The sequence below is a fragment of the Anopheles maculipalpis genome, chromosome 2RL (genome assembly GCF_943734695.1).
Source record: "Anopheles maculipalpis chromosome 2RL, idAnoMacuDA_375_x, whole genome shotgun sequence".
In the NCBI taxonomy this organism is placed as follows: Eukaryota; Metazoa; Arthropoda; class Insecta; order Diptera; family Culicidae; genus Anopheles; species Anopheles maculipalpis.
The window spans coordinates 76131467-76159406 of record NC_064871.1 but is presented as its reverse complement, the minus strand read 5'-3'; the positions used below and the strand labels follow the sequence as shown (position 1 = coordinate 76159406).

General features: G+C 45.0%; 2 protein-coding genes and 1 pseudogene across 2 annotated transcripts; all 3 read left to right on the top strand.

Moving 5' to 3' along the window:
• The first annotated feature begins 1482 nt into the window (after positions 1 to 1482).
• On the top strand, positions 1483 to 9049 carry LOC126567947 (oxidative stress-induced growth inhibitor 1-like). Its single transcript, XM_050224325.1, has 5 exons — positions 1483 to 1611; positions 4773 to 4978; positions 5062 to 5145; positions 7155 to 7783; positions 7918 to 9049. Exons 1-5 carry the CDS (start codon positions 1542 to 1544, stop codon positions 9047 to 9049), a joined length of 2121 nt encoding a protein of 706 aa, XP_050080282.1. The 5' UTR covers positions 1483 to 1541.
• A 9979-nt stretch (positions 9050 to 19028) lies between these two features.
• Positions 19029 to 20634, top strand: LOC126568250 (uncharacterized). Its single transcript, XM_050224697.1, has 3 exons — positions 19029 to 19524; positions 19646 to 20383; positions 20479 to 20634. Exons 1-3 carry the CDS (start codon positions 19136 to 19138, stop codon positions 20570 to 20572), a joined length of 1221 nt encoding a protein of 406 aa, XP_050080654.1. The 5' UTR covers positions 19029 to 19135; the 3' UTR covers positions 20573 to 20634.
• A 4054-nt stretch (positions 20635 to 24688) lies between these two features.
• Positions 24689 to 25979, top strand: LOC126567482 (uncharacterized; annotated as a pseudogene).
• Positions 25980 to 27940: the final 1961 nt, after the last annotated feature.

Here is a 27940-nt window from a genome sequence, read left to right as displayed (position 1 = left end):
GCTGGCAGGCCAGAATGATTGGTGATGATGATGAGCATGTGCTGCAGCCTCGTGTACGCAAGCCGGCCAGCTTGGCGCGCTAAATCGTAAAACCGAGACGAATGGTAATCGCGAAAGCATCCATCGAAACCGAACTGTCACGACGGTGGAATTCGCGTTCGGAGCAAGAACCGTGGTTCAGATCCGAAGGTTCAGCGATACAGAGCGGCGAGCGAGACCCTTTTACGGGCGTTAGGAGAGCTAGTCTTGGGAATTTTGACACTACATTGGCTCCACCGAGAGAGCGAGAGAGCATTGCAACGCCGGGTCCCAGGGTAAAATAACATCCCCTATAACACCCTGCCGGGTAAAGGGAGGACTTATGTGTGCTCGCCAGCGAGCAGTAGCAGCAGCAGCAGCACCACACAGTGTGAATGAAATCGCGGGAAACCCGAACCACTCGACCACCCCAAGACACACACATAGACAGAATCGCGGTCCACAGTGTGACGTGCACACTACTTGGCGAATAAAATTACCGAACGTCGTGCGGTGCTCCATCAGTTTGAATTCGGTCGCGACTCGGTCCGCAGCGCCCACGGCACAGTCATCTGTTTAAGATTACCCGGAGAGGGTTAGTCGAGTAGTAGCAGCACACTATATTGCTCACGCCGCGCTTCAGTTTTGCTCCGAGATAGGGGGCAGCACCGCGATAAAGGGAACGTCCGTAAATTCTCCACGCATCGCATCAGTACGACTTGGGCTTGCGAAGCGATAAGTAAGGGCACACGGCCAGTGACAAAACGTGAAACCATACCAGTAGTGTTCCTTGGAACTATTCGCAGTAAGATCGCGGCATCTACCTTATCTGGTTAATATTTGCGGCTTTCGGCGATTTTTGCTGCAACAACTCGCCTGTGTTAGCCGGGAACGTGGTTTTGTAAGATTATTCGAGAAGCGACGCAGCGACGGGCTTGAGCGAATTACTACGATTATCTAGCATTTACCGTGGCCGGTGAAACTGTTACATACTCTCGTGACGGATACATGAAAAAGGGTGATCAGTTCGTTCAGATCTCGAACATCGCACTGTGTACGCCGCGTATGTGTGTCTAATAGCGAATTAGAGTGCAATTAGTGAAGTCGTGACGTGAAGCTGGCATTCGGAAGCGGCGAGAAGAGATCACACGGAACCGTACTGTGTGTCTGTGCTTGTGTTTGCAGGTGTTTGTAGCAGTGGGGTAGCTTTTCTTTCTACCACGCGGTTTCGAATGCGTGATTACACTAATCGCACAACTGCCTGATCAAAGCAATCCACTAGCAGATTGAGGGGGTGGAGGAGAAGCGTACAGAGCAGAAGGTGTTACACGTTGCGGTGCGTTTTAGCAATCGCATCAAATCGTTGGTCGGTTTTGTTTTCTGTGTTCAAAAGCTAAAAGAAGAGGGAGGGAAAAAATCGTTTTCCTACCAGATCGGGACCGGCAACGCCGCAGGTTTGTTTGGAAGACGCGTTTAAGTGTTTTGCTAAGTGGAGCGGAAAATCGGCTATACAAAATCACAAAATGAAGGATATCTACAGTAAGGGAAATCTGCTGCAGAAGGACGCCATCTACAAGGATGTGGTCGTTATTGGTAAGTCGAATTTATAGGTGCCTTAATAGTAGGAGCGAGTCGTTGGTGAGAGGATGAACGGAAGGCAAGAGTTTGTTGTTAAATTTTACGACCGGATGTCAAACGATCGCGTCGATACGATCCGGTGCATTGATCGACGAATTTGGAGTGGGTTTCGATTAGTAAGTTCTGGAAATGGTTTCAAACTGTGACGAAATACAATTGTTGAGATAAAGTTTCGTTAGTAGTAGAGTATTGATTGTGCAAATGTTTTGTGTGGATGTGTGTTTTTCTTACTCATCCCCAATCTGGGGGCCCCCCTGGGCAGACAACTGCGTGGAACATTTTGTCATGTCATGTTCGATCAATATTAGCTCATTAATTATTGCTGAACCATTTAATGATTGGACATCGCGGTGGTGAATATGCGCGTACATTTTCTTCCCACTGTTTAAGTGTTTATGTGTCCGTACTTAGATTGGTTTTATCTTTCGAAACACTAGTTTCTGATGGAATGTTCTCTTACGAGACAGATCCATCAGTCGGATTGCAAGCGATTGAATGGAAAAGTTTTGGACTGATAAGAACATTTCTGATAAGCTTAAGATTAGAACCATCACCAGGAAGCGCTTTAACCACAATGTCATGCTACATGGACTTTAGGCATTTAGGGCCCCACCGAGAATGTCTTCCTTGACCGCAAAGAGCGATCGTGCTGTTTGCAACAACATCTGTCAAAGTCCATCAGGGAGGTGGGATGGTGGGTATCACTTCTTGGGGGTGAGCTTCAACTCTAATCAATGCCTGTCGGATTATTTGTTGTCTCTGTTTTTTTTTTGCAATCAAACCTAAAGAGTACAAAGTTTAGTATCAATTGCGCAATAAAGTTGAAGCTAAATTTGCTGTCACTTGAAGTACCTCGCAGTTCAATGGAACGGATGGCGCACCATTTAGTAGTAAAAGTATGACAGATTTATTAACACATCAGATGGTACACTCCTTCGGATGCACTTATGCCGCTCGTTAACGATCACGGTGCTTATCATCGTTTATTAGTGTTTGATTGCTAATAAAGACACCACTCAGCATGGCCATGTTTTGTAAATCAAATCATCGGTACAAGTTACAATTCTGCTGCTGCCCGCCCCGCCTGCGTGTTAGATCTGGTTGTCGGGGGTAAAAGATTTACGATCGAATCTACGACCATCTTCCGACGATTGTTGTAGGATGTACTATTTTTGAACTGGCTCACGTGTTGTGGCAGCTTGTACTGAAGTTTAAACGCAATGCCAACGTTTACATTAAACACACATCCACAGGTCTATGAGCGATCGTTTGGTTTAAAACGTGTTCGCCTTCCGAGGAGCAAAAAGGAAGCACCAGAATGTCAGATGGTGATGTACACGGTTGAACAATATAAATAAAGGAAGGCACGCATTGTCACAGTGCTTGCACGTGCTATATTAGCGGCATTCTGCAGAGATCCAGGAACTCGTTTCCATGATCAATCATTGCGCCGCTGTCGCCGGTGTCAAGTAAAGATCGAGTAGTAAAAGAGTGGGATCGATAAGATTGTGCGACTTATTTGTTCACTAGAACTCAACTCAATCATTGAAGATCATCGTCATCCATCAGAATGGCTATGAGGTAGTGGAACCCTTCAGACCTCGTTTTTCACCACACTGGTTCTAATAATTTTGCAAACTCATCCTCAATCCCGATAAGAGCCTTCCCTTTTTTCCGGACACCGAGCAGTATAGAGGAAACGGTACCCGGGGGTATGATACAGCGATAGGGGGAACTCTATCAAACGGTCTTTTTGCGTTCCAGATGTAAAGTTGACAGGGAGGCAAGGGAAGCAAACAAACTAGCAAAAAATTGGGTGTGAAAACGTTGTCCAGATAAATCGTCCACGTTGGGATGTGTGCTGCACTGCGTCACCTAACCTTGACCACGTGGTTGTCCTAGGAAAGATAGCCACTGCCACTGTATGCAAAGCGTTTATCACTATCATGCGCAATCCGCGTGCATGATGAATAGCACCACAAGACGAGATATAGAATAAAATGACAATCCCGTTCTTCAATAAAGTCGTACATCATCCCAGGTCCGCACGTTCTCTGTGTCGCGTCATCAACACACCATCCACGAGACGCAACGTCCGGCTCGTACCGGTAAACGCGCGCGCGCTGATAAATAACTCGCGTGCGCCTGTCAACAATTTCGCGGGCGCACGATGCAAAACGTGCGCGTGAACACAGTGGAACACAGTGGTGACCGGTTTGCGACCGTGTGGCGGACGCGTCTTATCGACAGTTCGTCCGGCTATTTCCGTACGAACGGCGTCGATCAGCTGTTCACGGGGGGCTCGTTGTGTTGGATTCGCACACACCAACCCGGACGATGAGTAATGCGCGCGCACATGTGCAAGATAACGGTTGGAGTATCTGTATGTGCGCGCGCGCACGTTCGCGCATACATCACACCCCTCTTTCGTATCATCTCGACCCCAAGGATGGGTTAGTTGTGCGATAAGATTAAGACACTTTCTTTCGCAGGGGTTTAATGGCCGCTCATCTTTTTTAAGACACTTTTTTATTTCTACCAGACAAGTTAGTGACGTCTATGTGGTCTCACATTGCAGGATGATGGTGCAAAATTCTCAATCGGTGGATTTCGTTTCGGTTGCATAATGAACTGTGCGGAGAAAGATGTCCAGAACGTTCAAGTCTTGTTCCAGAATCGTTCGTCTTCTAATCGTGTCCTCCAAACTGTCGCCTTGGCAATGATTTCTTTGGTGGGAGAATTGTTGCCAGGAGAATAAATTACAGCTGACTTTATTGACGCTGTGGTGGGTCACGTATCCTATCGTAGGAAGGGTACGCCTGTAATTAATATTAATCAACCAAACGATCCAACAGTACCGAAGCGCTCGCAGTGTGTTATCGGGACGCTCCGAAGCATCGACGTGGAAGTGCATCGCCTAACCTTCTGACCTTCCGCTTGGTTGTCGGTTTCACCACCGATTCCAGTGCTTAATGGCCAATAGCAACAGCACGGTCAGAAGATATAATGCGGACGCAAAATATTCAATTCAATGCAAAAATCGGCCTGCTCCATAGCTCTCTCACTGACTTCACTTTCGCGCTTGATTAAAACGTATCTTCTCTTGCTATTGGCAGGCAATGGACCAAGCGGTATATCGCTGTCGTACATGCTGGCCGGACACTGGCCCTACTGGGTACCGGAGAAGGCAGAGAAGCATCCGGATGAGCTGCTTCGAGCACGGCTAAATTACTATGATTCCAAAAAAAGTTTGATCGAGCACGATCTGTTCAGTTTGGCCGATGGATTGGAAGGACGAAGCACAAATCCTGTGTCACTGTTGGTGAGTAGAATCTCAAGAGTACCAGACAATACCCTTCTGCTCAACCGTAGGTACTAAAGTTAAATCCACTTCTCTTCAAACAGTTGGACAGTTTGCAGCATCCGTGTGCCGATTTGGGGATGGATCTACCTTCAATGGTCGAGTACCGCTATCATCCCGAAAAAGAGGTAAGTGTATCCACTCTACTTCAAAATCCATTGATGTCATCGCGCTTATCTAGGGTGTACCGGTTTCCCTTTCTTGATCCATGGCCATGGTGGAGTTCTGGTTGTATAAGTGAAATTGATTTTCCATATCGTCTAATCTTACCGTCACTATCGCCGGGCACATGACACAATGACTGAGTGCGTTTGCGATTGTAATGCTATCATAAATCGCTGTTGCTGCTGCTGCTGCTGTTTTCTGTGTCTTATCGTCACGCATCGATCGTCCACAGTCAGGCGGATAAATATTTACCTATCGCTTTTCGCTGTGGTTTTCTTTTTCTTCTTTACTTCCTGATAAATTGCGGGAAAATAAAAACCACCCTCTCCAATCATCGTCGTCATCATCATTGAGGCGTAATTGAAATCGAAACCATCGATGTCATGGAATTTTCCCACCCTAGAGCAGCGACGTTAGCGGTGGGCGACAATTTCACTATCTAACACCGAATTTATAATCACTATTTAAATATTAGCAGTTTAGTGCCCTCGGTTGTTTAGTGCCGGTTGAGTGATAAAACGGCATGGGGGCCTCACTGAACAATTTCTGCAGTATTTGCCGTATATGAGAGTATACATTTCGAAGAGATAGCAGGTGTTGTGGGTGAATCATGCCTTTTTGATTTAGTTGCGGTTTACCGGGAAGATACTAGAATAATTGCGACTTGGGGGAGAATATTAGACTTTTTGCAGTATGTAGTTTAGGACTATAATGGACTTTAATAGGATAATAGTACTTATAGAGACTATAAGTGCTTGAAGATTTTGAACTGAAGATTTCTGACTATATCCGCCTAAGATCATTAACTGAAAGCTCATTCCTATGTTCTTTACGTTGAAGTAATTCTTAATGCATCACGCCATGTTGGACCAAAAACAGATCATGATCTTGCCTTGAATTTTCAACTGGAATGATGGAATGATGACTTTTGCTGACCAAAAACCCTTAGGTTACTTAATCTATTTTTTTAGTTTTAAGATATCTTCTGTGGGTCTTTCATTCACGTCTTCAAATTTACATATAAAATACAAACTGCCACTTAATACGATGACTTTTGGTAATCAGTTGGAACACACAAAATCCTCAGTTTAAACTATAGAAAATGATACTGAAAAAGAAAGCCTAATGATATCATTTCCAAATAGCTTAAAAGAAGAGGCAGCAAATTAGCAGCAATATCGGTTGTCAAAGCTGCCCATGCTATAGTATTCCTGTCGAAGATGTCTTGAAACAAATTAACAGTATCACTGCATTAAAATGGCGCATGCAGCGTTTCAAAACTCAGCGTTAAAGTTTACTCAGTGCTGCTCGTCTTCCCTTCTCCCTGATCCTAGTAATAACAATATTCCCATCTCCACCGTGTGTACTGATGGTCCCTATCATGTTGTACACGCCACTGAGCAATGTTTATGCTCGATTTGATATGCAAACGCACCAGTTCCGGTACGTGAATCGATATTGAAATGAGGCTTACGGTGCTGAATCCAGCTGTACTACCAGTACTTCTCCTTTCGGGGGCGTGTGTGCTTAATTGAACGCGTGAGAATAATCCACCTGAAGAGTTTGCAGTTGACACACACACGCGCGTTGCGACAACTGGATGACATTTTTAATGTGGAACAATTTGCAGTCAATTGTTTATACTGTTGGAATTACTTTTTTGTCGCCCAGAAATAACACGTGCCATGCAGAGTTCGGTTTGTATGAAGTGAAGTTCATTTGGTAAACGATGCATAAAGTTCGTTTTTCCTGCTCGCACAGCAGTAATGTTAGCTTGTTTGATTTGGCAAACGTTTGGCCACACGCGTCCAAATTACCCTTAGTCACAAATTAATCGATTCGTGATCGTAATTTACCGTCAATTCGCGCACATACATTAATGCAATATTTTCCCACCTGTTCATCATTCATCGTGCAGCGTAAACACACGACCGAACGCTAACCGATCGCTTCTGCTTTCATCTATTTGCAGATCGACCATCTTGTACTGGGACGTGGACCACCCGGCGGTTCCTGGCATCGGATGGATCCGAACCTGCGCACACTATCGCTGGCCGCCTGGATGTCACTGCCCGGTTTACCGTTCGCGGAATGGGAATCACGCCATCCGCCGGTGGAAGCTGCCGACGAATCGGTTGCCCAACCGCTGTGCGCACGGTGTAACGAGCTGGCAAAGCGCACCAAGCGTAACGGACAGAAAGTGCCCTTAATCAAGTGTAGCAAATGTTATCGCAATGGAACGCACACGGACGGAAACAATAACACGAGCGGCGGTACGGAAGGAAATGCCATCCCTGGCGAGCAGCACGGTGACGGTGGTAAGGTGGTGGCCGTACTGGATGAACGGAGTGGCAAGGTGAACGTAAAGCTGCTCTATCCTCCGCGACGAAATCTTTCGCTGAAGCGGCAAGTTTCGAAGGAGGTGGAAACGCGCGCATTGATATCTAGCGTCGCGAAGTACTACGAAAGCTATGTGACGGAAATGGGCTTGGAGCGGTACTTTATGAACGAAACGATCGTTACAACGGTGGTGCCATTGGATGGGAAGTGTGAGGTGGGTCTTCCGGAACGGTTCCGGAAGGGCCGGTGGATCGTTGCTGGGTAAGTTATCCGACAAGAATTAACTAATCAAACATATATGTACATGGAATACCCAAGCCAAACGTAATTGTAGGAGAAATATTTGATATAAAATAAAATACTAAATCATATTTCTTCCCTTCTTACAATTCCAGCTTCAACCGAACGACAAACAAGCGGTTTACGATCGTGTGTAACAATCTTGTGCTAGCGAATGGTGCTTCCGATCTCGCCAATCGATTGGGCGTTAAGGGAGAAGGTTTGGAGATGCCATGGGTGAAGTATGAATTGCCACACCTGGAACGAGCGTTGGAAAAGTACGATGATCACGCCCGCACACAACTAAAACCGGTGCTGATCGTTGGAGCAGGACTTAGCGCAGCTGATGCTGTCACCATTTGTCGTTCTTCCGGAATTCCTGTAGTTCACGTGTACCGCAACCGAACGGCCGGATTAGATAAGATGCTACCCGGAAACGTTTACCCAGAGTACCACGAAGTGCATAAAATGATGAAGGATTCAAATCGGAAGCATGAACTCTACACTCCGCTGCCTGAGCATACGATAGTGGATCTAGCGATCGGAGGTGATTCACGGCGCGTTACAGTACAACACCTGAAGACAGGCGAACGACGTGAGCTAGATGTATCCTACTGTGCAATACTGATCGGTTCACGGCCCGATCTTCGATTCATCTCGTCGATAACGGGAGCAAAGGGTACGAACCAATCGTCGGATGGAGCAAGTCCCTTAGCTATTCCTGTGCCCTGCATCGAATCGGAAACGGAGGATGAAACGGCTCTGAAACATTGCTTCGGTCGACAACCCGCGCAACCCCTAACGATGTGGATGTTTACAGAGCAACTGCTTTCCTCGTGTCTCGGCCGGCAGCTGTACTGGCTTAAGAATATGTGTGCCAAATGCAAACACATCAATCTCACCGATAAACCCCGCCACAAGCTGCAGCATCAGCAGCAGCAACAGTACAACGTACTCAGTACGACCCTCGTCGGTGGTCAGTGCGGGCACCATCAGCATCAGGATGAGAAACCTGCCCTAAATCTAAGCGCCGCCACCGGTATGGGCCTCGGGGAAGATCCAGCGAAACCAATCGACTGCAAAAACAATCCAATCGATGTGGATAAGTACACGAACGCGGTGCTACGAACACCACACGCCGGACTGTACGCGATGGGACCACTGGTGGGTGATAACTTTGTGCGCTTCATACCGGGCGGTGCACTCAGTATTACCGCTGCACTGCACAAGCACACCGAAAACGATTGAACCGGGCGCACGAACGTCTGAATAGCTACAACTTTAAACGTATTATCGATTGACGTGGGTAATCGATTTCCCCGAATCGAAGTATGACCACCGTAATTGGTCAGGATTTTCATTTTGGACTATCTGTTGTACGGTAAATGAATCATCCATTGGAGTTGGGTGTCGTCGCTTCCTTGAAAGCGGGTGAAGAAATTGACAGATAAATTTGTTATTATCAGCAACAGTACGGTCCCATCAGCCCAACTATCTTCCGGGGACAGTCTGTCCATGTTCGGGAAGTTTTTGTCTTTTAGGTTGGGTTGGGGTTGGGCACGGGTCGATTGATTTGAATGGCTTAAGATCGTCATCGATCATCTCGATTATAAAACGCGTTAGCGTTTTTTTTTTTTTTTTTTGAATTGTTGACCAATAATTCTACACCATTACACACGGTCAATTGAATTGTGCTGTTGATTCAGCGTGTACAGTATTGTTTTGTTTGTTTGTGTATACTAACGCAATAGGTAATACGTTTCATATTACGTTGTTTTGTATCAATCAGAAGAAGATTGTTGGAGTGTTATGAATCGAACAAACTGGCTGCGTATCCTTCCATTTTGTTCCACTTTTTATCCTTTTAAATGTTGTTTCGAAACATCCACATACACAACACACTCTATCCGGGAAAGCAATAACCCAACATTCCCAGCAAAGTATGCCCTACAAATACTCTTACGATTGCACTCCAAAATCCAACTCCATGAGTTAGGAATTGTGTAGTGTGTAGTACGAGGTACGGTACCTCCCGCAACTAATGCCCGAATTATAGCTGAAGTACAAGAAATTGAAAAAAAAAAAACGCCATGCAACTCGGCAGCCACCATTCGTTCTATAGGTTCACCATCCACAATCACGCTTTAACGACGGTTGGTTTACGCCGCCCCGTCCTTTTGTTTTTAGTACACACTTATCCGTCTGTGATTTAGTTTCGCTTTACTGAATATAGAGATTTTATTTGCATTAGATAATTTATTTTCCTGCTGCCTACCCAGCACAGCACCACTGATCACCCAGAGCAGAGCACTACGAACCCATCCCGCCCTGATACGCGATCGACACAGTTGATCGTTTCGAAATGATATTGCTTTACATTGACACCAATGTTCATACACCTTTCTGACCTCACTGGTTCGTGCTTGTGCGCCGCTCGGGGTGGTTGTTTGTTGGTTGGATGGTGTGCGTGCGTTGGATAGAAACGGTTTGGAAACGTCCTAACGAAACGTCACGACTTTCGTCCGTAGTATGTACTGCCATTGTAATTTTGCTCGTTTTCTGTATCTAATTGACGTCACACGGAACCTAAGTCTGCCTTAGCCCTCGTTACGGTCGCTTGCTAGGAAGTCTTAACTAGTTGTTGGGTAAATCCTCAATTTTTCCGGTGTCGGATTAATCCAACTCCGAGGCATTCCGGAGTAATCTCCGATATTAACATCGGATTCAACTTTCGAGTCAGCTGCTTCAACGGATTGAACTTGAGTTATTGCGAAGTGTACTCCGGATTTTATACGTCAGAATCGGAGTGGATTCATAAATCCACTCCAGAGTCCCCATCACTAGTCTTAACGGCAACATCCAAGCAATTTACGATCCATACTTTTCTATACTAATATAAATCGAAGTTTGGTGGAAGTATATATAAACAAACACGGACACTTTTAGCTGCGTATAAAGCTTTACTGTAATAAGCAAAAACACATACTTTGAACTTAAACTTTGTCTCTCATTCAATTGTCGTTCTTAAAGTTGTACTATAGCGAGATATTACTATGTATAATTACTATTGCACACTACTACTAAAGCAAATCTTCGTCCCTCGTCGATACATAAAAACTGTATAATCACAGCAAGAATTGTTGCGAACCATTGTAACCACTGTAACGAATGTAACAGAATTCTAAAGTAATTACGTTCAACCTAGATAGTGCACATCCAGTTATTGGAGGTTGCAAATAGTAGCTAGCACTAGCACGAGATCGAGAGAGCGAAAGGCGATAAGCTGAGTAGAGGAAAGAGTGGATGAAGAAATATGAACAAACCTAGTAGCAAGAGGCAAACAACCTAGAGACTGATCTTTGTACGTTTTAGAACACTAGTCTAGAGGCAACACGGTTAGAGTTGCGCGAATTGAGTTGAACTGCAATGCGTTTTTTCTTTCTCCTATATCCTGTCTCGTTGACTTTCCTTTAATTGTTTTCTTTACATTTCAAAAAACCTTTCTCTTGCAACCCGTTAGAAGCCTAGAGTGTTCCGGAAACATTTTGTAATATGGAAGCTCGTTAAAATGTGTGTGTTTGGGAAATTAATTAACTAAAAACAGGGTAGACTTTAAGTCAAATGGCATACACGACAGCTGCAGACAAACAAGCAACACAAACCAACAGAACCTGATACTACCATTACTGCGCGCTAACTATTAAAACTACTATATCTTAACTCTCGTTTAACAATTTTGTACATAGGACTAACGTTACTTAAATTGTATTGTGCGCGCGTGTGTGTTGTGAGTGCATATGTGTGTTTTGCGAAAATTGCGGATTCGAATTGCCAATATTCTTTTTCTTATTGTAGAGAGAAATTTATAGCATTAGAAGAAGTAAATTAACACACAAGCACACACACACATTAAAGCGGCAAGTGGTGGCCACTAGCGTTTAAGAACAAAACAGAACGCAAATCAAAAGTTGTGCGAATCAAAAGGTTACGTCTTGGCGTAAAATTGTTACGTTTTATTCTTCTTTTATGGAAAGTTGAAAATATAATACAAAAAATCACCGATGAAATAATTTATTTTATGTGTTAAAAGACGTGAAGCGAAGATATATCCGAAAATATTACTTCTGCAACTGCAAGGAATGCAACTCGGTTCTCGGCTTTAAAACGTTCGTTCGTAATTTCGTTCTCCGACTGGATGTTCTCCTCTTGATCCTTAAGCCGTAGCCTCTTGATCAAACGTAGAGCGACTTGGGGCTACGAGTGCTTACGAAATTATTGAAAGTATTGACATTCTGTCAGTGGCGAATTTAGCCCCTCGGAGGGCTTAAGTGATATGGAAGTTGGGACCTCTATTACATTGAATCTGTTGAAGCTGTAGGAAGGTTCTTTTTTGAATTCGGGCCCTCCGCTGCCGATCACTCCGTCTACAGGGTAGAGCAGGTGAGTAGATTCGATTGTCCAAAAGACCAGCTACAAAGGATCTCTGCATGTTACGCTGCTGGAGCATATCTTGCTCGAGGAGCGCACAGTTGCCGCTATAATATACGGAATATAATATACAATTTTCGCAGCATAAACTCCAAGGCCTGCCACCACACTATCTGCCTCAATATTAGCTACTGACCGGGGGTAGATTATTTGTCATTTCAGCGGCGACCGGCCTCCGCGTCTGCTCAGTCCTCGCACCGTTAAATCCGCCACTGCTTGCAATTATTTATCTAAAAAATCGGTTCGAAATCACAAATGAATTTCGATCCATCAGGAAAAAGCCTCTAGGTTCTGACATGTAGAGGGCGCTCTTACACGTACAGGCTGCATGCAGGGTGTTTGGTTGCATACTCGCTTGTAAACAACTTCCGGATGTAATTTTGAAAAATTACATGAACCAACCGTTAAAATGTTAGTAAATTGTAAGATCCAAAGGTGTTATAAATATTCCTCAAAATATAAAAAAGACTTACTACACTTTACGCAACGGTAATGAAAGGCTCTTTCTTAAATAAGTATGGCCATGCCGACGAAATCATTCAATTTTAAGCAAATTATCCTCTTGATACAACTCAGGCTTCGGTGTCTTTTACGATACAACTGAAACATTCATTCTTCAATGCAGTAAAGCTAGTTGTTTGTATTTGAGCAGGTTCTTAAGGCTTGAAGCTGAGGTTCTTGATTTGCTGAGTTCTCTATAGGGTTTACAGTCAAACGAGTGAAATTTCGACTTATTTGTAAAATCAGTTTGAATCTCATCTACAGCTAGTATAATTCATACGAATCTGAGAGACTGCAGCTATGAATCTATAGAGGTTGGTTGTATCCTTTGGTTCAGCATAGATTTCTAGAAGTATGTTAAGCTGCTAGAATTTATGGCTAAGCTGCTTATTATCAAGAGAGAAATCATGTGTCGGGCCTCAGCTTCGAAAAGCCGAGCCCGGTAGCAGCGTCAAGCCTCACACTGTATCGGACCGAGTGTCGAATCCCATCCAACCCATTTAGTGTCCGCGAGTGTTTAGGTCTGCCATGATTGGCTTTTTTTGACTTCATTTTACCTGTGACTGGATAGTCAATCCTGAGCACTAGTCCTCTTTAGGGTACTCACATATTGATAGCCGTTGTGGCCTGTTATTCTCAAAATTCATCTTTTTATCAGCCATTGTAATTTACTTCCTCAAATGTTCTTCTCTCGATCGCCGTTTAATATAGGCTTCATCAAGGGCTACTTCTCAAGAGGATGTGTGTGTGTGAATACTATTACTTCTAATTCTCTCTAACCTCCAACTATTGCTCCATAGAAAAGAAAAAAATCACACAATGCACACCCAAGTGTCAAAAGGTGTCATTCATATTAATTAAAACCCTTCTTCACAGTGTATAAGCTTCCCATACAAAATAAATGCGCCAATAGAAGCGTCTTCTATAACGCAATTGCTTCCCTTGTCACAAACAATTGCACCGTACGTTCTATCAAATACTCATCCCTTAATTCGCTGGTCCATCCACTAGAATCGAGAGTAATCGTCACCCATTCTGGCTTGTTTGTTGGCTTTTTGAACTCTGCTCCATGATCACATTCAGCCGCCGCTCCAAATCCTATTTTGGAGCGAAAAATGAAGCAACTGTATGATATCATGCACATTACCAAACCTGGCCTGCAGCTTCCAGGCAAGTGTGTCTCATAATGGGGGCGGAAACAGTTTTTTGTTGTGCCTTTTTTCCACTAGAACATGTCTTTCCTCTTCGCGAAAGCCACAGGATAGAAAAGTATCTCACTACACAATCATCTGCAATGTGTTCCTTCATACACCGCGGCCACTGGGTCTGATATTTCGCCCCAAAACTTACCCGCGAATGGAAACAGTTTGAGAAGTTGGATCGCTTTTTTATTTTATAATAACAACACACCACACGATGGCACGACGGGATCCGGATCGTGTGCCAAAACGAAATGGAAACACCCACACGCCAGCAACTGCCGCTTGGTTGGCACTAAAGTTGGTCACAATTCCGTTCCAGCTTTCTGGCCATAAAAGGGGGAATGCCGTATGGGATGATATAATTGGGGAGGTTGAAGTCATTAAAGTTTTTTTTTCTACATTGAGTTGGTAAATTATTTCGGAAGGTAGTTTTCAACGTTCATAAATTATGAGAATGGTATAAATACTAAAAAATGAATTTAATTTCTAAATGCATACCAATGCATTGCACAAGAGCGAGCCTTAACACGGCAGGACCGGGCCTTAAATCCGATCTCGATCATTCCCCAATTGTCTCCCTATTTATCTGAAGACAATGGCCTAGCCATGTGACCTATTTTAAGAGCCTTCAAACTGATCCTGGAAAAACTGGATATCCTTAAAAAAGATATCTCAGCTTAGATATCATCTCAAAAGAATCCTTGAAACTCTTGATAGTTAATGTAGGCTGACCTATGCACTTTTTGATTAGCTAAACACTCTCAAATATATCTTAGGAAATGGATTCTTATATTTTTGCTATTGACTTGACAGCATCCAGAATCCTAACTGCAGCTGACTTATGTATTACCATTTAATTCAAGAATTCCTTTTTAACTACACACTTTTCAACATCTTTTCACTTACTTCGCTCCACAAACGCTTAAGTATTAAGTACCTATCTCATGGCCTGACTCCACTTATGAATGACATTCCGACCGCAGTCATATTTCAACCTGTCGATCACTACAGCCCTCCACCCCAACATTTCCTGCACGCGGCGCTGATCATTATCGTTGATCGATCAAGATAGTTAGTGAATAGTGAATGGGAGAGACATTGGCAGTTTCCCTGCGACCAACAACAGTGCGGACACACCGACACGCATCACCCACGCGTACACTTAATCCAGCACGGCCACTCTGCCAGAGCGGCAAAGAAAGGTACCCCGGGCACAGTGCAATGACGGGGGCGTCAGGGTCATTACGGTGCTGGACTACGGTTAGCTTGGCTTGGTCGGGGTTACCTATGCAAGGTAATAATATAATCCCAGTCCACAAAAATGCAAACGCGGATTTAGTACCGCTAAAGATGACCGTCACAGTTCTTCACTCTTCCAGAAACTGATTTATGTGGACGTTCGTTTCGGTTACTTTTCGGTACCAATTCTTTTTTTTGTTTTCGTCGTCGTTGTGCGTGAGGTCGTGGGTCGGTCATGAGGCGTAAAGGCTTCTTGGCGGCTTCTTCGCACCCCGTGTCACGTGGTTTTGTTGTGAGGGAACATTTTCGCACTCTGGCGCCGTGTCAATCACTCCTTGTCTGCTCGTGTATGGTGGAGGGTGAAGCGTTACGGATGACGATACTCTGTCCGATTACGAAGTTTTGTTCGATTTGCCAAGATGTATTTGCACACGTGAATTGAGGTCATTTTGATGGTGAGTGCGGCGCCAGGCCCTGTCGGCATAGGCTTAGGGATGCGAAGGGACTATCGAAGGGAGTTGCTGTATGCTTCCCACGTTCGTTTCGTAAGCCAGCAATTTATGCATCACCGGCTGCGGCTATACTTATTGATCGTCCTTGGGTACGGCGAACCCCTGAGGGAAGCTAAGCGTGTTTGTTATTAGCGTAATTAGTGGACATGAATATCCGACTTCTAGAGCGATATGAGGTGCTTTGTAACAGCGTTTAGTACACACTAAACGTTCTTTGACGATTATACAAATGTAATCAATGTGTTGTTTATTGGGTATGAAAAAATGCTTCCTAACAGGGCTAATCACATAAAATAACAACGTGAGAGTGTTCCAGTAGCGCTTTCTTTTGAAATGCCTGACTTCAAGCAGTGCAACAAATTGGACTGATTTTAAAGATTTGTTTTAGTGACCCTCCTAAGTTCCAGAGAATTAGCCTTCCATCCATCGAATTTCGCATCAATTGATTTGGACTAGCTTTGGTTGGACTGCAATTGTAGTTTCGTTCACACTGAGTACGATCTCATAGCTCGATAGCTTGTAATAGCGAGGAATTTTCTGATAACCGATTGCAGGTCCTTAGAGTTGTACAATTTCTTTTTAATTCTAGAGAAATACTAAAAATCTTATAAAGAACAAATTCGAACAGTGTTGTAGGACCCTTCCAAGTTTTTTTTTGTCCTGGGGTTATTTTTCTTCTTTTTCCTTTTTTGCATAGATTGCTTTCCACTGTGAAGTGACATCTTACTTAGATTCTATATAACTTTAATATTTTTATTTGGCCCTAGAAACCTCGCGAGGACTTGGTCTGCCATTGCTGGCTCTCCTTGACTTCGTTTTACCGTAAGCTGAATAGTCGGTCCTGCGGACGGGATTCGATACATGGTGAAGACCGGAGCCACTACCAGCTCGATTTTCGAAATACCCTACAGATCGTGCTTAGATGTCACAATAAATAGTCGATTTATTTATCGGGCTTTGTCTCACTTATTTTTTGATTCGTTCGTTTTAGTTGTCGAATTAATATTTGATGTGTTCTAGTTTATGTTTATTTTATTTGTTATATTTTTGGGGAGAATAAATTGATAGTTTGCTTCTTACTTTAAATTTTTAGCTAAACTTTATGCTTATGTTCCTCATCACAAGCATGCTTTTTGCTTTGACCAGGGGTCACCAAGCTTTGTGGGAAGCGAGATTGGATTTGGGTGAAATATGCTTGAATGAGCTCCAACTACAATTCATTGGCATCATCCACAACATCTGCTTTTCAACCACTGCAGAAAACTTTTCGCTTGACTCGTTTTGCAGGCTATTAATCAGACCACATGCGTAGTCAACTGGGAACATAGCCTTTGCTTGTACATTAAATTTCTGATACTCCGAAAATACATAGCCAGTTTTCATCACAAAATCAATTATATAAAGCTACATAAACTCTTTCGTATTTGCAGCATTCTGATAAAAAGCTATCCATAGCTTAACCACCCAACGTTTGTGTAATAAGACAAATCTTCCCCTGTAAAGGTCCTTTGTCATCCAATCTGCTGAGAAGTCTTAATGAGACAAAGGTACAACGAAGTGAGAAGTGAGAACATCACATCGATCGATATCAAAATTCCAATCGATGGTAAACCTTTGCGGACCTCACAGAAGGCTCTCAAGGACTGTAATTAGGAGACCCCTACATTACGAGGCGTAGAGGACCTCAGCGAGCTCGTTGGCTGCATCAAGCGAGGTCAAACCTGTTGGCGATTGGATGCAGTCGTGGATGGAGAACTGCAACCCTAGACCGAGTTTCCTGGTAACTGATTGGCGACCTGACCATGTCGACACGACGTGCTCAATCCTGAACAGGCCAAGAAGAAGAAGAAGAATAGACATTAGATCAACTTAATAGTAAGTAGTTTGATAGTATGTTGATCCAGTATTCAATCTAGTGGACCACAGGTCAAGCATCCTAACAGCGGGAGTAAAATCAAATAGAGAAAATCGAAATGAAAAGCATGACAAAAGCGTTCCTTACGTTCAAATACTGAAAAAGGTATAGAGACCCATAACGTTCAATATCTTTTAAACGTTAAAAACCAAAATTTAATTTAAGAGCAAATCAAAATATAAATGCTTCACATTATGTGCAATTCCGATTCTCATTCAGCTAGCTACTGCTTACTATTATCGTAAAAAAATCCACATAAAATAGAATCATTCAATTATGCTAATACAAAAAGATTGATCAATCAAATAGAAGCTTTTTCACCCTTCGCCGGCACACCCATGCACCGCCAACGATCGATAACGATCCGATCAGTTAACGATGTGCTAATGTCTACTTGGAAAGCCCACAATATCACTGAAATCGATAAAATATAGCCCCAGAATACCGTTCATAATAATAAATTCAAATTTTATAACAACTCCGACAGTTTTTTTTCCATTTTGCCTTGACATCACTGGTCCGCACCACGAGAAAGCGATTCCACTGCGGCCTGAGGGATGCATCAGATGGCACGAACACCACGAAATTGTGCCTCTTGAAGCGCGTTTTGATTTGATTTAGCTAATATTTGCGTTTTGCGCGTATTTAAAAAAGCAATTAGCAAAGTTGTTAACGATGGCTCACACCTTGGCTGTGTGTACCAGTTATCGATGTCAGGATGGGGCGAACCCGGTATGAAGGTTCGCTCGTTTGCCGGGCGTTGTTTCCGGACCAGTGACATGTTGGTTCTTGGGGAGGTTGTGATTTCGGTGCAGCGTTTGATATGGCCAACAGTGTTTTCAACTCGTCGCACACCGTGTCTCGACGATAGGTACAACCATAAATTAGTCAACGTAAGGTAAAAGTTTGCTTTACGGGTAAAAGGTTCGATATCACCACCCGTTCGGGCCGGAATTGGAGAAACTTGTCGAGCGATCATCGCACCCCCCCTCCAAAAACAATAAGGCCATCGACTCTCGAACCGACTGCCGGGCTTTCAGGTGAAGGTGAAGAATTTCCGAGAGCACCACCCGCGGACCACCAAGCAAAAAGACCCCAAAAACTCCCGTACAACGGTGCCGGTTGACTGATTCGCTAAACTAGGTCTCTCGCGCCAGTGTAGGCTTCCTCGCGGTAACCAACACAGCATCGTTCGGCGGAAAAATGCAAGACAGCACGGGGTGTGCCTTACACGCTCACAAACAGTACGCACCATCTGGTGCCACCACTTGCTTGGGTGACGCCTGATAGCACCCCGAAAAACTGGCTATCGGTTCACCCGAAATAACGTTCCTCAGACATCGACGACGACGACGGTGCGTTGCGTGTGTGAGTTCGAGCGTCTTTCGGTGGCTTCTCGCCGCTGGTTCGCCTGGTCCATTGATTGATATGTGCATACATTGCGATTCAGTAACGCCGGACCGTGCCGGGTAGGAAGATGTTTTCTTGTCGTGGCTCCACAACCGTGTCGGTGGCGGTGATCACCCTTGTACTGTTAGGTTTGCCGCTAGCCGAACCCTACCGGGATGGCAAGTTTGCGCCCCGTTTGGTGGGGCGCATCCGTGAGCGACGGTTGGAGCGACTGCAGCAGCGACAACGTGCACTGATCGCGTCCAATGAAGCCTATAGCGATTACTCCATGGACTACCAGGGTGATGAGACAAGGTCGGCGGCCGTCAATGGGACAGACTACGAGATGAATCTAACTAGCTCGGCGGAGGAAGGGCGTAGACCTCCAGTCATACCACCCGCACTGCTCGATGCTCTTAAACCCTCCTCGCGCAGGACCATGTTCGAGAGAAAGATCATATTCCGGTTCTACCATGGGTAAGTCACATGGGTAAGGCAAGTTTGCGTGGGCCTCGGCCGGAGCGTTTCTTGAAAAGTGAATGCTCGCGTAGGACGCAAATCGGATACAAGTTTCAACCTCATTCCCATTACTACCCAGCGGCAATCTTACCAAACAGACCACGCTGAACGACAACGATCGGCTGCTGAACGGTACCGAATGTTTGCCGGACGAACCGTTCGCACTGATCGTGCACGGTTGGCGCGAGAACTGCTACGAGGTGCCGTGGGTGTTGGAGCTGCGCGAGAACCTGCGCCATCATCGGGGTGGGTGCGTTGCCTGCATGGACTACTCTTCCTTCTCGAGCGGTGGGTACGGCGGGCTGGTCGGTGTGTTCCGTGACATCCGCGACGTACTGTTGCACTTCCTGCTGGAGCTCCGGTACGAGGGCATCCAGTTCGAGCGTACGTATCTGTTTGGGTTCAGTTTCGGTGCACAGCTGTCGCTGGACGTGGGCAATCGGATCGGGGGGCAGGAGCTGGAAGCGATCGATACCTGCGATATGGCCGGGCCAGGTTTCGACTCGGATCGTGCGTTCAAGCAGATGGACTTTCGCAGCGCGGCCAAAAACGTCCAGTGCATACATACGAGCATTGACAAGGGTACAAAGTTCCCGAACAAATGTCACCAAAACTGGAGGATGGGACAGTGTGGATTAAGGCAGGCAGCTGCGGGTCCACCACCGTTAGGTTCGCACGGCCTATGTCCGGTGTTCTACAATCTTGCGTTTAAGTATCAGTTCCTGGCCCAACCAAAACCACCAGAGTGTTTGTCGCTCAGCGAGATGGCCACCTACCCGCGCAACTACCGGATGGGTTATATGGAGCCAAGAAAGAGGTAGCACACGGACCCACCTTTGCTCGACAGGTGGTAATTCTGGTATTAATTCTCTATTGTACTTTTTTTTGTTTTTTTTTCTCGCTCTTTGACAGTGAGGTACGCGGGGAACTCTTCGCGCAGACCTCGGACGTGTACCCGTACACGGTGTTTACCAACCCGTACAACATATTTGAGTATGGCTTCTAAAACAAGGGATGGAGGCGGATAGATCTACATCAAAGACAAGCTGGTAATGTCACACTGGAGAACAAGACAGCAATGGAAGCGAGGAAAAAAAACATTCTACCCAACCCAGGTGCCAATTTAAGGACCCAGTGCCAAGTTTTTAATGGTCGCCACACACAAGAACCTCGTTGTGTGGGAGTCTTAACTTATGCGCTCCAAAACCTTCACATTATGGAGCTGGTGGGGCCTAGTATTACAAGTAGTGCCAGGTAGGCCAGGTAAACCTGGTTGAACAAACCCAGCGGGGCACTCACAGACAAGTGTGAGTTCATTTCTTTACTAGTAGTTTGTTACAGATGATTGTTTATGTTTTATTTTTATATTCTAAGTATCGATGAAATAAATATTTTTCTTTATATTTCATACCCTAACTGATCCACGTTTATGGCTTGGTGGCAGCCCATGGGTACCTTATACTGCCCTTTTCGTCTATTACGCGATGACTTTCACTACCTCTTTCATTTCCTTTCGCCTTGACGTCCTAAAAAATTGATTTCGCTGGTGCGTTTCAGACGTCATTTCGTTACGTTCGCCGTTTGTTTGCTGGTTCGATAGCAAATCACACACTCAGTCGTAGGTTAGTAAACCACCAGTAAATAGGTGGCTTTTATGGAACTGTTGTCGTTTTATGCTTGCTTGTCTTTATGTATCCCACAATCGCTTCAGCTGGCGCTCCAAACGTACGTTTTTTAGAAAGCATTGTCCACACCGTCAAGTGCTGTCGGAAGAAAGGTGACAGCGAAATTATGAAAAGTTCCCGGGTGCTTTAATACCCCCGTAGTAACGAACGATCAGCAAACGTTAGTGATGGTAATCGAGCAGCGGAAAAGTAGATCAGGTGTAGATTAGGGCAAGAAACACTGCCAAATAAACAAACGCTTCAGCTAGTGCAAAAGATGCTTCTAATTTGCTGGTTTCTTTTGCTCTGCTGATTTTCATTGATTATTCGGTATGATACGATCGTTAAATGTGTCGTATAACAAACACTTGGAGCGTACATTTAACTGGGGCTTTACTCTAAATGCTGAACGACATCCGTTAAGCCAATTAACTACACAAGTAAGTAAGCAGTCCGGGAGCCCTTAAGCTGATTGGATGTTGAGGCCATATCTAGCGGTCCCTATCACAGTAGAGATATATATCAAATGATTTAAATCTATCTGACTTCTATTGATCGAAAACCCATGACCTTGTCTAGGGGAATTTGCTTATGAGTTTAATTTTTAACATTATTGAAATCTATTTTTCCATAATTTAGGACACTAACAATGGATGTTAGTGATATGAAGACATCCTCTTCTTCTTATACTTCTTGGCCCACGACGACTTTCGAAGTCATGCCCTCATCTTTAAACGGTCCTAGACTTGACGATACCATGTTGTTTGATAGTCAATCCACACTACAGGGGAATTATCCGAATGTGTTTCGATATTTGGTTCTGTAGCATGTAGACAGGCGCCATTATGAACCCGGAACCACCAGAACCATCCCGATTTTTATTTTCATAAGGCATGGCCTGGTCGTGTTGCTTATAATTAATTTACAGACTAGTTACAATTCACATTGGCTTGGAGACATTTGCTTCCACAAACCGTGAAGGGGCACCTTATCCAGGGTGGGTACGGACGTCGCTTTATTTTCAATCGTTTTTTTATTATCATAGATGGATTTTGAACATGGATTCTGGAGGAGAAGGATTAAGACTACGAGCTTGCGTATGGGTACGGCGAAGCGGACATCCTGACGAAAGGCCAGCAGGATACAATGGCTAGGACATGTGATGAGGATGCCGGACTCATGCCTCACCAAGCGTCGCCGTCCAAAACATATTCGTCAGCGACTCCCAGTTTGTTCGCGGGCTCGATCAGATGAAGTGGGACCTGTCGTAGATTGAGTATCTGCATGGATGAGAAGCTGAAGCTAGGGATCGAGTATCCCGTTGAACTATTGTTGATCAGGCCAAAGAGAGAGACAGAGAGAGGGATAGACTTTCATGCTCTAAATATAATTAAATAATTAATTATTTTAAATTATCTAGTTTGTCTATATTCTTTGCTCAACCACCAATCCTTCAAATTCACTGCTAAGAATGGCGATTGATTAGTATCTAAGATAAACGTTGTTGCTTGGCTATGCATTACCCTTCTTTCATTGATCACAAGTGTATGTATTTCACCGATAGTTCAATTTACATTATCATTTTGGAATATCATCAACATTGACATCTCGCATCAAAAGCATTCAATGAATAAACAACCATCGATTGCAGGAAAACTGTGACTTGCTTCTTGACCCTCAGAATCAAACAGTACTTAATAGGAAGTAGAAGGAACCGGTATACTGATGTACACTAAAAACTCTCTTCCACACCTTTTACACCAATTCACAGTGAACTGGGAGGGTGATCATGGGTGCATGGGTGCACACACGGCTCAAAACGGTCTCCCGCACAGCTCTCCCGAAAAAGAGAGAGTTCGTGTTGGATCGTTTGGTCGATAAAATTCGCCCGTTCCCATCGCAGACCCATCCCCATCCCCAAAATACTGCCCAATTTCTTATCGTTTTGCTTCGCCTTTCTCGACAGTCGGGCGAAAGGCACAGGCACACAGATTTTTCGGAACCTACTATTTGCTCCCTGATGCTTGGCTGCAGCACCAGGGCAGTAGGGAGTTTTTTGAGAGACTGAATGATAATAAATTTCTGACCAAACTCCTCGGTTGCGGCGAAAATATGGGCTTAAGACACGCAGACACATACGCGAGGCGGTGCACACATTCGTATGGCAAAAGTATGTTGGCCGTGCTTTGCCGTGCTATTCGCCCAATCTTTTCGTCGCCATTTTTGGGGCTGAATATTTTGTCTGTTGGCCGCTCCACCTCTGGCTATCGATCGTGCACGGTATGCTTCTTTTTCCAGTTTCCTCACGCCGGTACATACGTACTAAACCCAGCACCCGGTAGTGTAGTATGGGGTTGCCAAAAGCTTTTCCCTTCTTGGTCCTGGTTATGATTTGTGTCCCGTGCGTGACGCGAGAATGTTCACTTTCGTACCTCGGTTTTCCGCACAGGAAAAGAGAAAGTGCCAAATGTGACGACACGCGCGTGGATGCATGTTCTAACATAATGGCGAAAAGGTTATGCCATTAAAGAAGCATGCAATGAGCATGATTCATCCTTAATGTGTGGCACAGTTGAGCCGTCTTGGTCTGTTCGTTTCCTCGTTCTGCTCTGCATGAGTTTATTGATTTATGCTGTGCACGAATGATGAGACTTTATTACGAGATAATTTGAAGATATTAGCGAAATAATCGAGAAATCTGTAATGCTCTTCCAATAGTCATCCAGTTCGGGGTCATTGATGTTTAAACATTCTAAAAATCTGCATACTTTCAGGGGCATGAAAGCCTAGAAACTCCACCTCCATAACGGTAGCTTGGGCTTAGGCAGCACGCCAAGCCAGGTGTCCACGTGAACCTATGCCTATTGTGACATCGTGCAAACGTACAATCACGTCAAAACAAATAAACGTTATGTATCACGGCAACCGGTTTGATTAGCTTTGACACTGAAACACGCTGAAATGCCGCTCGTTTTGGGCGAACGATTGTTTTGCTCTCTAAACGCACCACTCTATCGCCAGTTACCGGTTTCTCTGGTTGACTCCTCACCAGAAGAACTGGGAGAAGAAACAATCTGAACCCGACAAGTATGGGTGAAACTAACCACCCATACCGGGAGAAAGCTGTCTCGATCGTGTACCACACAGCACGATAAGCAAATGACGCCATGGGGACACACTGGGGGTTTATCTACCCATCTAGCAGAACCTTTCCTCTCCAACAGGTCTCCTGGCAAATACAACTGACACAAATAAAGCTGACTCCAGGGAAGAAGATCACAAGATCCATCAAACTCGGCCCGTCCATTTCGGTTGAAGGGTGTGTCGCTGGAAAAGGTTTTATTTGTTTCTACCGTGAAGTCTCGGCTAATATCATCGTTCGCCGGCCAGGCTATCGGGACCCAGCGAGGTCCAGAATTTAGGTCAACCTAAAGTGTATAAAGTCGCGGGTTGCAGCAATGTTGTGTTTTAGTTTCTTTGGGTACTCCGGAACCAGCGTCCGGTTCCTGGGATTGTAGTTTTGTTGTGATGTTTGTCAGATGGTGCGTGCGGTTAGCCCTGCCCGTGGCAGTGGTTTTGATGCTGGTCGGCGATCCTGCCAGTGCCGATCGGTTTCAGGATAACATCTTCTTCAACTATTACAACTCGTCGGGCAGTTTGGTGCACATCTACAATCTGGCAGAGAACAACACGTACGAGTACGACGAAGAATGCCACCCGGGGGCCAAGTTTGCCGTGGTCGTGTTTGGGTGGAAAATTGACTGTGAAAAGTACTTCGTGCAGGATCTCATTCGAAGTGAGCTAGGGCTTTGTGGTGTGATTTTCAAGTGAGGTACATTGTGTAATTCTTGTTGCTTTCCAGATCTAACCAAACACCGTGGAGGTTGTGTGATGTGCATGAACTATGATCGTTTTGCCCAGCTACCAACGTACGCACGACTTCGCCGTAACTTCAAAGACATTTACGGTGTGCTCCGACAGAAGCTAGAATTTTTGGAGAAGGAAGGCTTCGACCCAAACGATGGATATCTGTATGGGTTCAGTTTTGGAGCACAGATGGTTCTAGCTGCCGCCAAAGAGTTCGGTACACGCAAACTTAAGGATATAGATGGTACGGATGATGAATGAATGCCACATACAACGAAACACTAACATCTGTGTGTGAAATACTTCTTTACAGTCTGTGACATCGTCGGTACCGGCTTTGACGTGACGGACGTAAATGCACCGAACCATCGAACGGCTGCCAAGAACGTGCAGTGCATTCACACCAGCCGGAACTACGGTACCCGGCACCGGACCAGCTGCCACCAGGACTGGATTATGGGCGATTGTGGAATCAATCAGCTGGCGGCTCCCTTATCCCCGTGGGGCTCGCACGGTGTCTGCACACTGCTCTACAACAGTGCGTTCGAGCATGATTTTCTGGCCGGTGCCAAACCCTCCAACTGTACCGGTGAGTCCGAGGTAAAATCATGGCCCGAAGGCTTCAAGATGGGCTACAACGAGCAACGCAAGGCCACCGTACGGGGTCAACTATTCTCGCCCACGTTCGACACATACCCGTTCAACGTCAATGTGACGGCTAGCTCGAATACGACGTCGTCAACAACAGCGAAGCCTCCCGCCGGACCGAACGATGTCGAACCATTTCCTGGCTTCGAATTCCGTTCAGCCGCGAACGAATTGCTGCTAGAGGAAGAGGACGATGATACGGTAGATGCGGATACAGATGGCCAAGAACACTGACGACGAATTCGGACGGCGCAAACGTTTAACGAACCGAAAACCTAATGCATTCCACGATTTGTCGCAAGTACCGCAAGCATCAATGCGGGACAGACGAAACGGTGCGCCTGTGTGTGGCTGCGAGTCGCGGTGAGCGATGGGATTGAAGCAGACCGGTGGATAATTTGATGTTTTCCATTACGTAGCGCCCGGTGCGGTAGTTGGGTGTTCATTGATTAGCTGTGCTTCAAATGATTCGCTGATTTTAATTCTAAGCTACTACTGGAGGTGAAAATTTTAGCTATTGAACAGCACACATCGCGAAGAGCAAGTGACTATTACTGAGATATACACTTTTATTGGACAAATGAGTAAAAATATTTAAAATTCATAACCGGTTTCTTGTAGCGGTTTATTTAATTTTAATTAAGTAAATTCATGACTGACAGTAGTAGATAACGTCATGAGAATAACACCCAACAACCATAAAGCGATTTTTGTATGGCTCACAGATACACATGCTGCTATAAATTTTTTTTCGGGTTTTCGTTGAGGCCTCTCTACAATAACATATGTGAGGATCTTGTGAAATATTTCACATTAAATGCTACAAAACAGTATCATTAGCACCATAATCTCATAATGGTCGAAGAAGTACGATGAAATTACCACTATTTACATCCATTTTGCTCCTTAACCTGCCCTCGACGGCATACCGCACCTTAGCCACACGCTACGTGCATATGCAGTTGCATGTCCGGCTAGCCGCATATGGTCTTAAGCACTAATGAGTTGCACATATCATCTCGACTTGCCGCAACGATGCCGTGCGATGCGCGAGGTGAATTTATTCGTCATTTTTCAAGCGATTACGCGCGACCAAACAGCGCGCACGGAATAAAAATAACGGGCAAAATAAATCGATTCAGACAAGGCACAGCGGCCACCAATACGCGTGCGTGTGTGTGCATCGAAGTCAAAATCCGATTTTGGATCCGTGTGCCGAGACGACTGACTCATGTTCGCGCGATGATGTCGTCGCTCGCGGGCCAAATTGTCGTGGGCCGCACACCTCGACCGCAGTCGTTCGTAGGCTGCGGGTTGCGTTTCCGATTTGCCGTTTTTGTCGTATTAGGCTCATTTATGTGGTGTTCTTGTTTGTTGCCTTACAGCTAATGTTAGGTGGTTTTTTTCCCCATCTTTCGCTACTTCTTATGGTCTAGTCTGCTCTCGCTTACGTTTGGTGCTTACACCAAACAAGGTTTGCAAGCGATTGGATGTGCATATATAATGAGACCCACACACAAGCAGATTTTATGGCAGAAATCTCTGCACAGGTCGCAACACAAATGCACTGTGGATGTAGGAATTAAGAGAAAAAACATCAAACAGAAAGAAAAACAAGTTCTAGCTCTTGAAACATTACGTAAAATTGTGAACAATAATCTCATTTGATTGTAGAATAAACAAAACTCAGCATATAGCATAGAATTCTAACAAAACAAAACATACCAAAGACTGCCCAAGAACACCAATCATCACTTGGACCTGACAATTTGATTTCGTTTCCAAAATAGTATCCTCTTTGACATTAGCCCCGTACCAATGGTCAATTGTTAAAACAGACGCATCTACAAATGGACTTATTAGTCACTACCATGCCCATAGTGTCCCCGAAACCGGTCCCGCTCACGGTCGTCTCCGGACCATTCCGAATGGGAACCAAACAAGAATAGACGGGCCTCGTCTATACTTCTATCTCACCTCGCCCATCTGGAGACTGAAAACACCCCCGCAGGGAAGGGAAGCAAGTTTCACCCGTGCTGCCACCTACGACCGACGAGAGCATTCGATGTCCAGACTCCGCTGCGACACAGCTATGACCTCATGGATGTACGCCAGAAACACCAGAGAGCGCATGAGAGCCCCAACACCGCATGAGCGCATGAATATCCTGCAATCCTTTGACCTGGTTTCCATAA

What these genes read in the sequence shown, in the direction of transcription:
- LOC126567947 (XM_050224325.1), top strand. Translation starts at nt 1,542, where the DNA reads ATGAAGGATATCTACAGTAAGGGAAATCTGCTGCAGAAGGACGCCATC. An exon ending in GCTATCATCCCGAAAAAGAG is followed by an intron (nt 5,146 to 7,154) that starts GTAAGTGTATCC and finishes ATCTATTTGCAG; the next exon opens with ATCGACCATCTTGTACTGGG. An exon ending in GGCCGGTGGATCGTTGCTGG is followed by an intron (nt 7,784 to 7,917) that starts GTAAGTTATCCG and finishes TTACAATTCCAG; the next exon opens with CTTCAACCGAACGACAAACA.
- LOC126568250 (XM_050224697.1), top strand. Translation starts at nt 19,136, where the DNA reads ATGTTTTCTTGTCGTGGCTCCACAACCGTGTCGGTGGCGGTGATCACC. An exon ending in ATATTCCGGTTCTACCATGG is followed by an intron (nt 19,525 to 19,645) that starts GTAAGTCACATG and finishes ATTACTACCCAG; the next exon opens with CGGCAATCTTACCAAACAGA. An exon ending in TATATGGAGCCAAGAAAGAG is followed by an intron (nt 20,384 to 20,478) that starts GTAGCACACGGA and finishes GCTCTTTGACAG; the next exon opens with TGAGGTACGCGGGGAACTCT.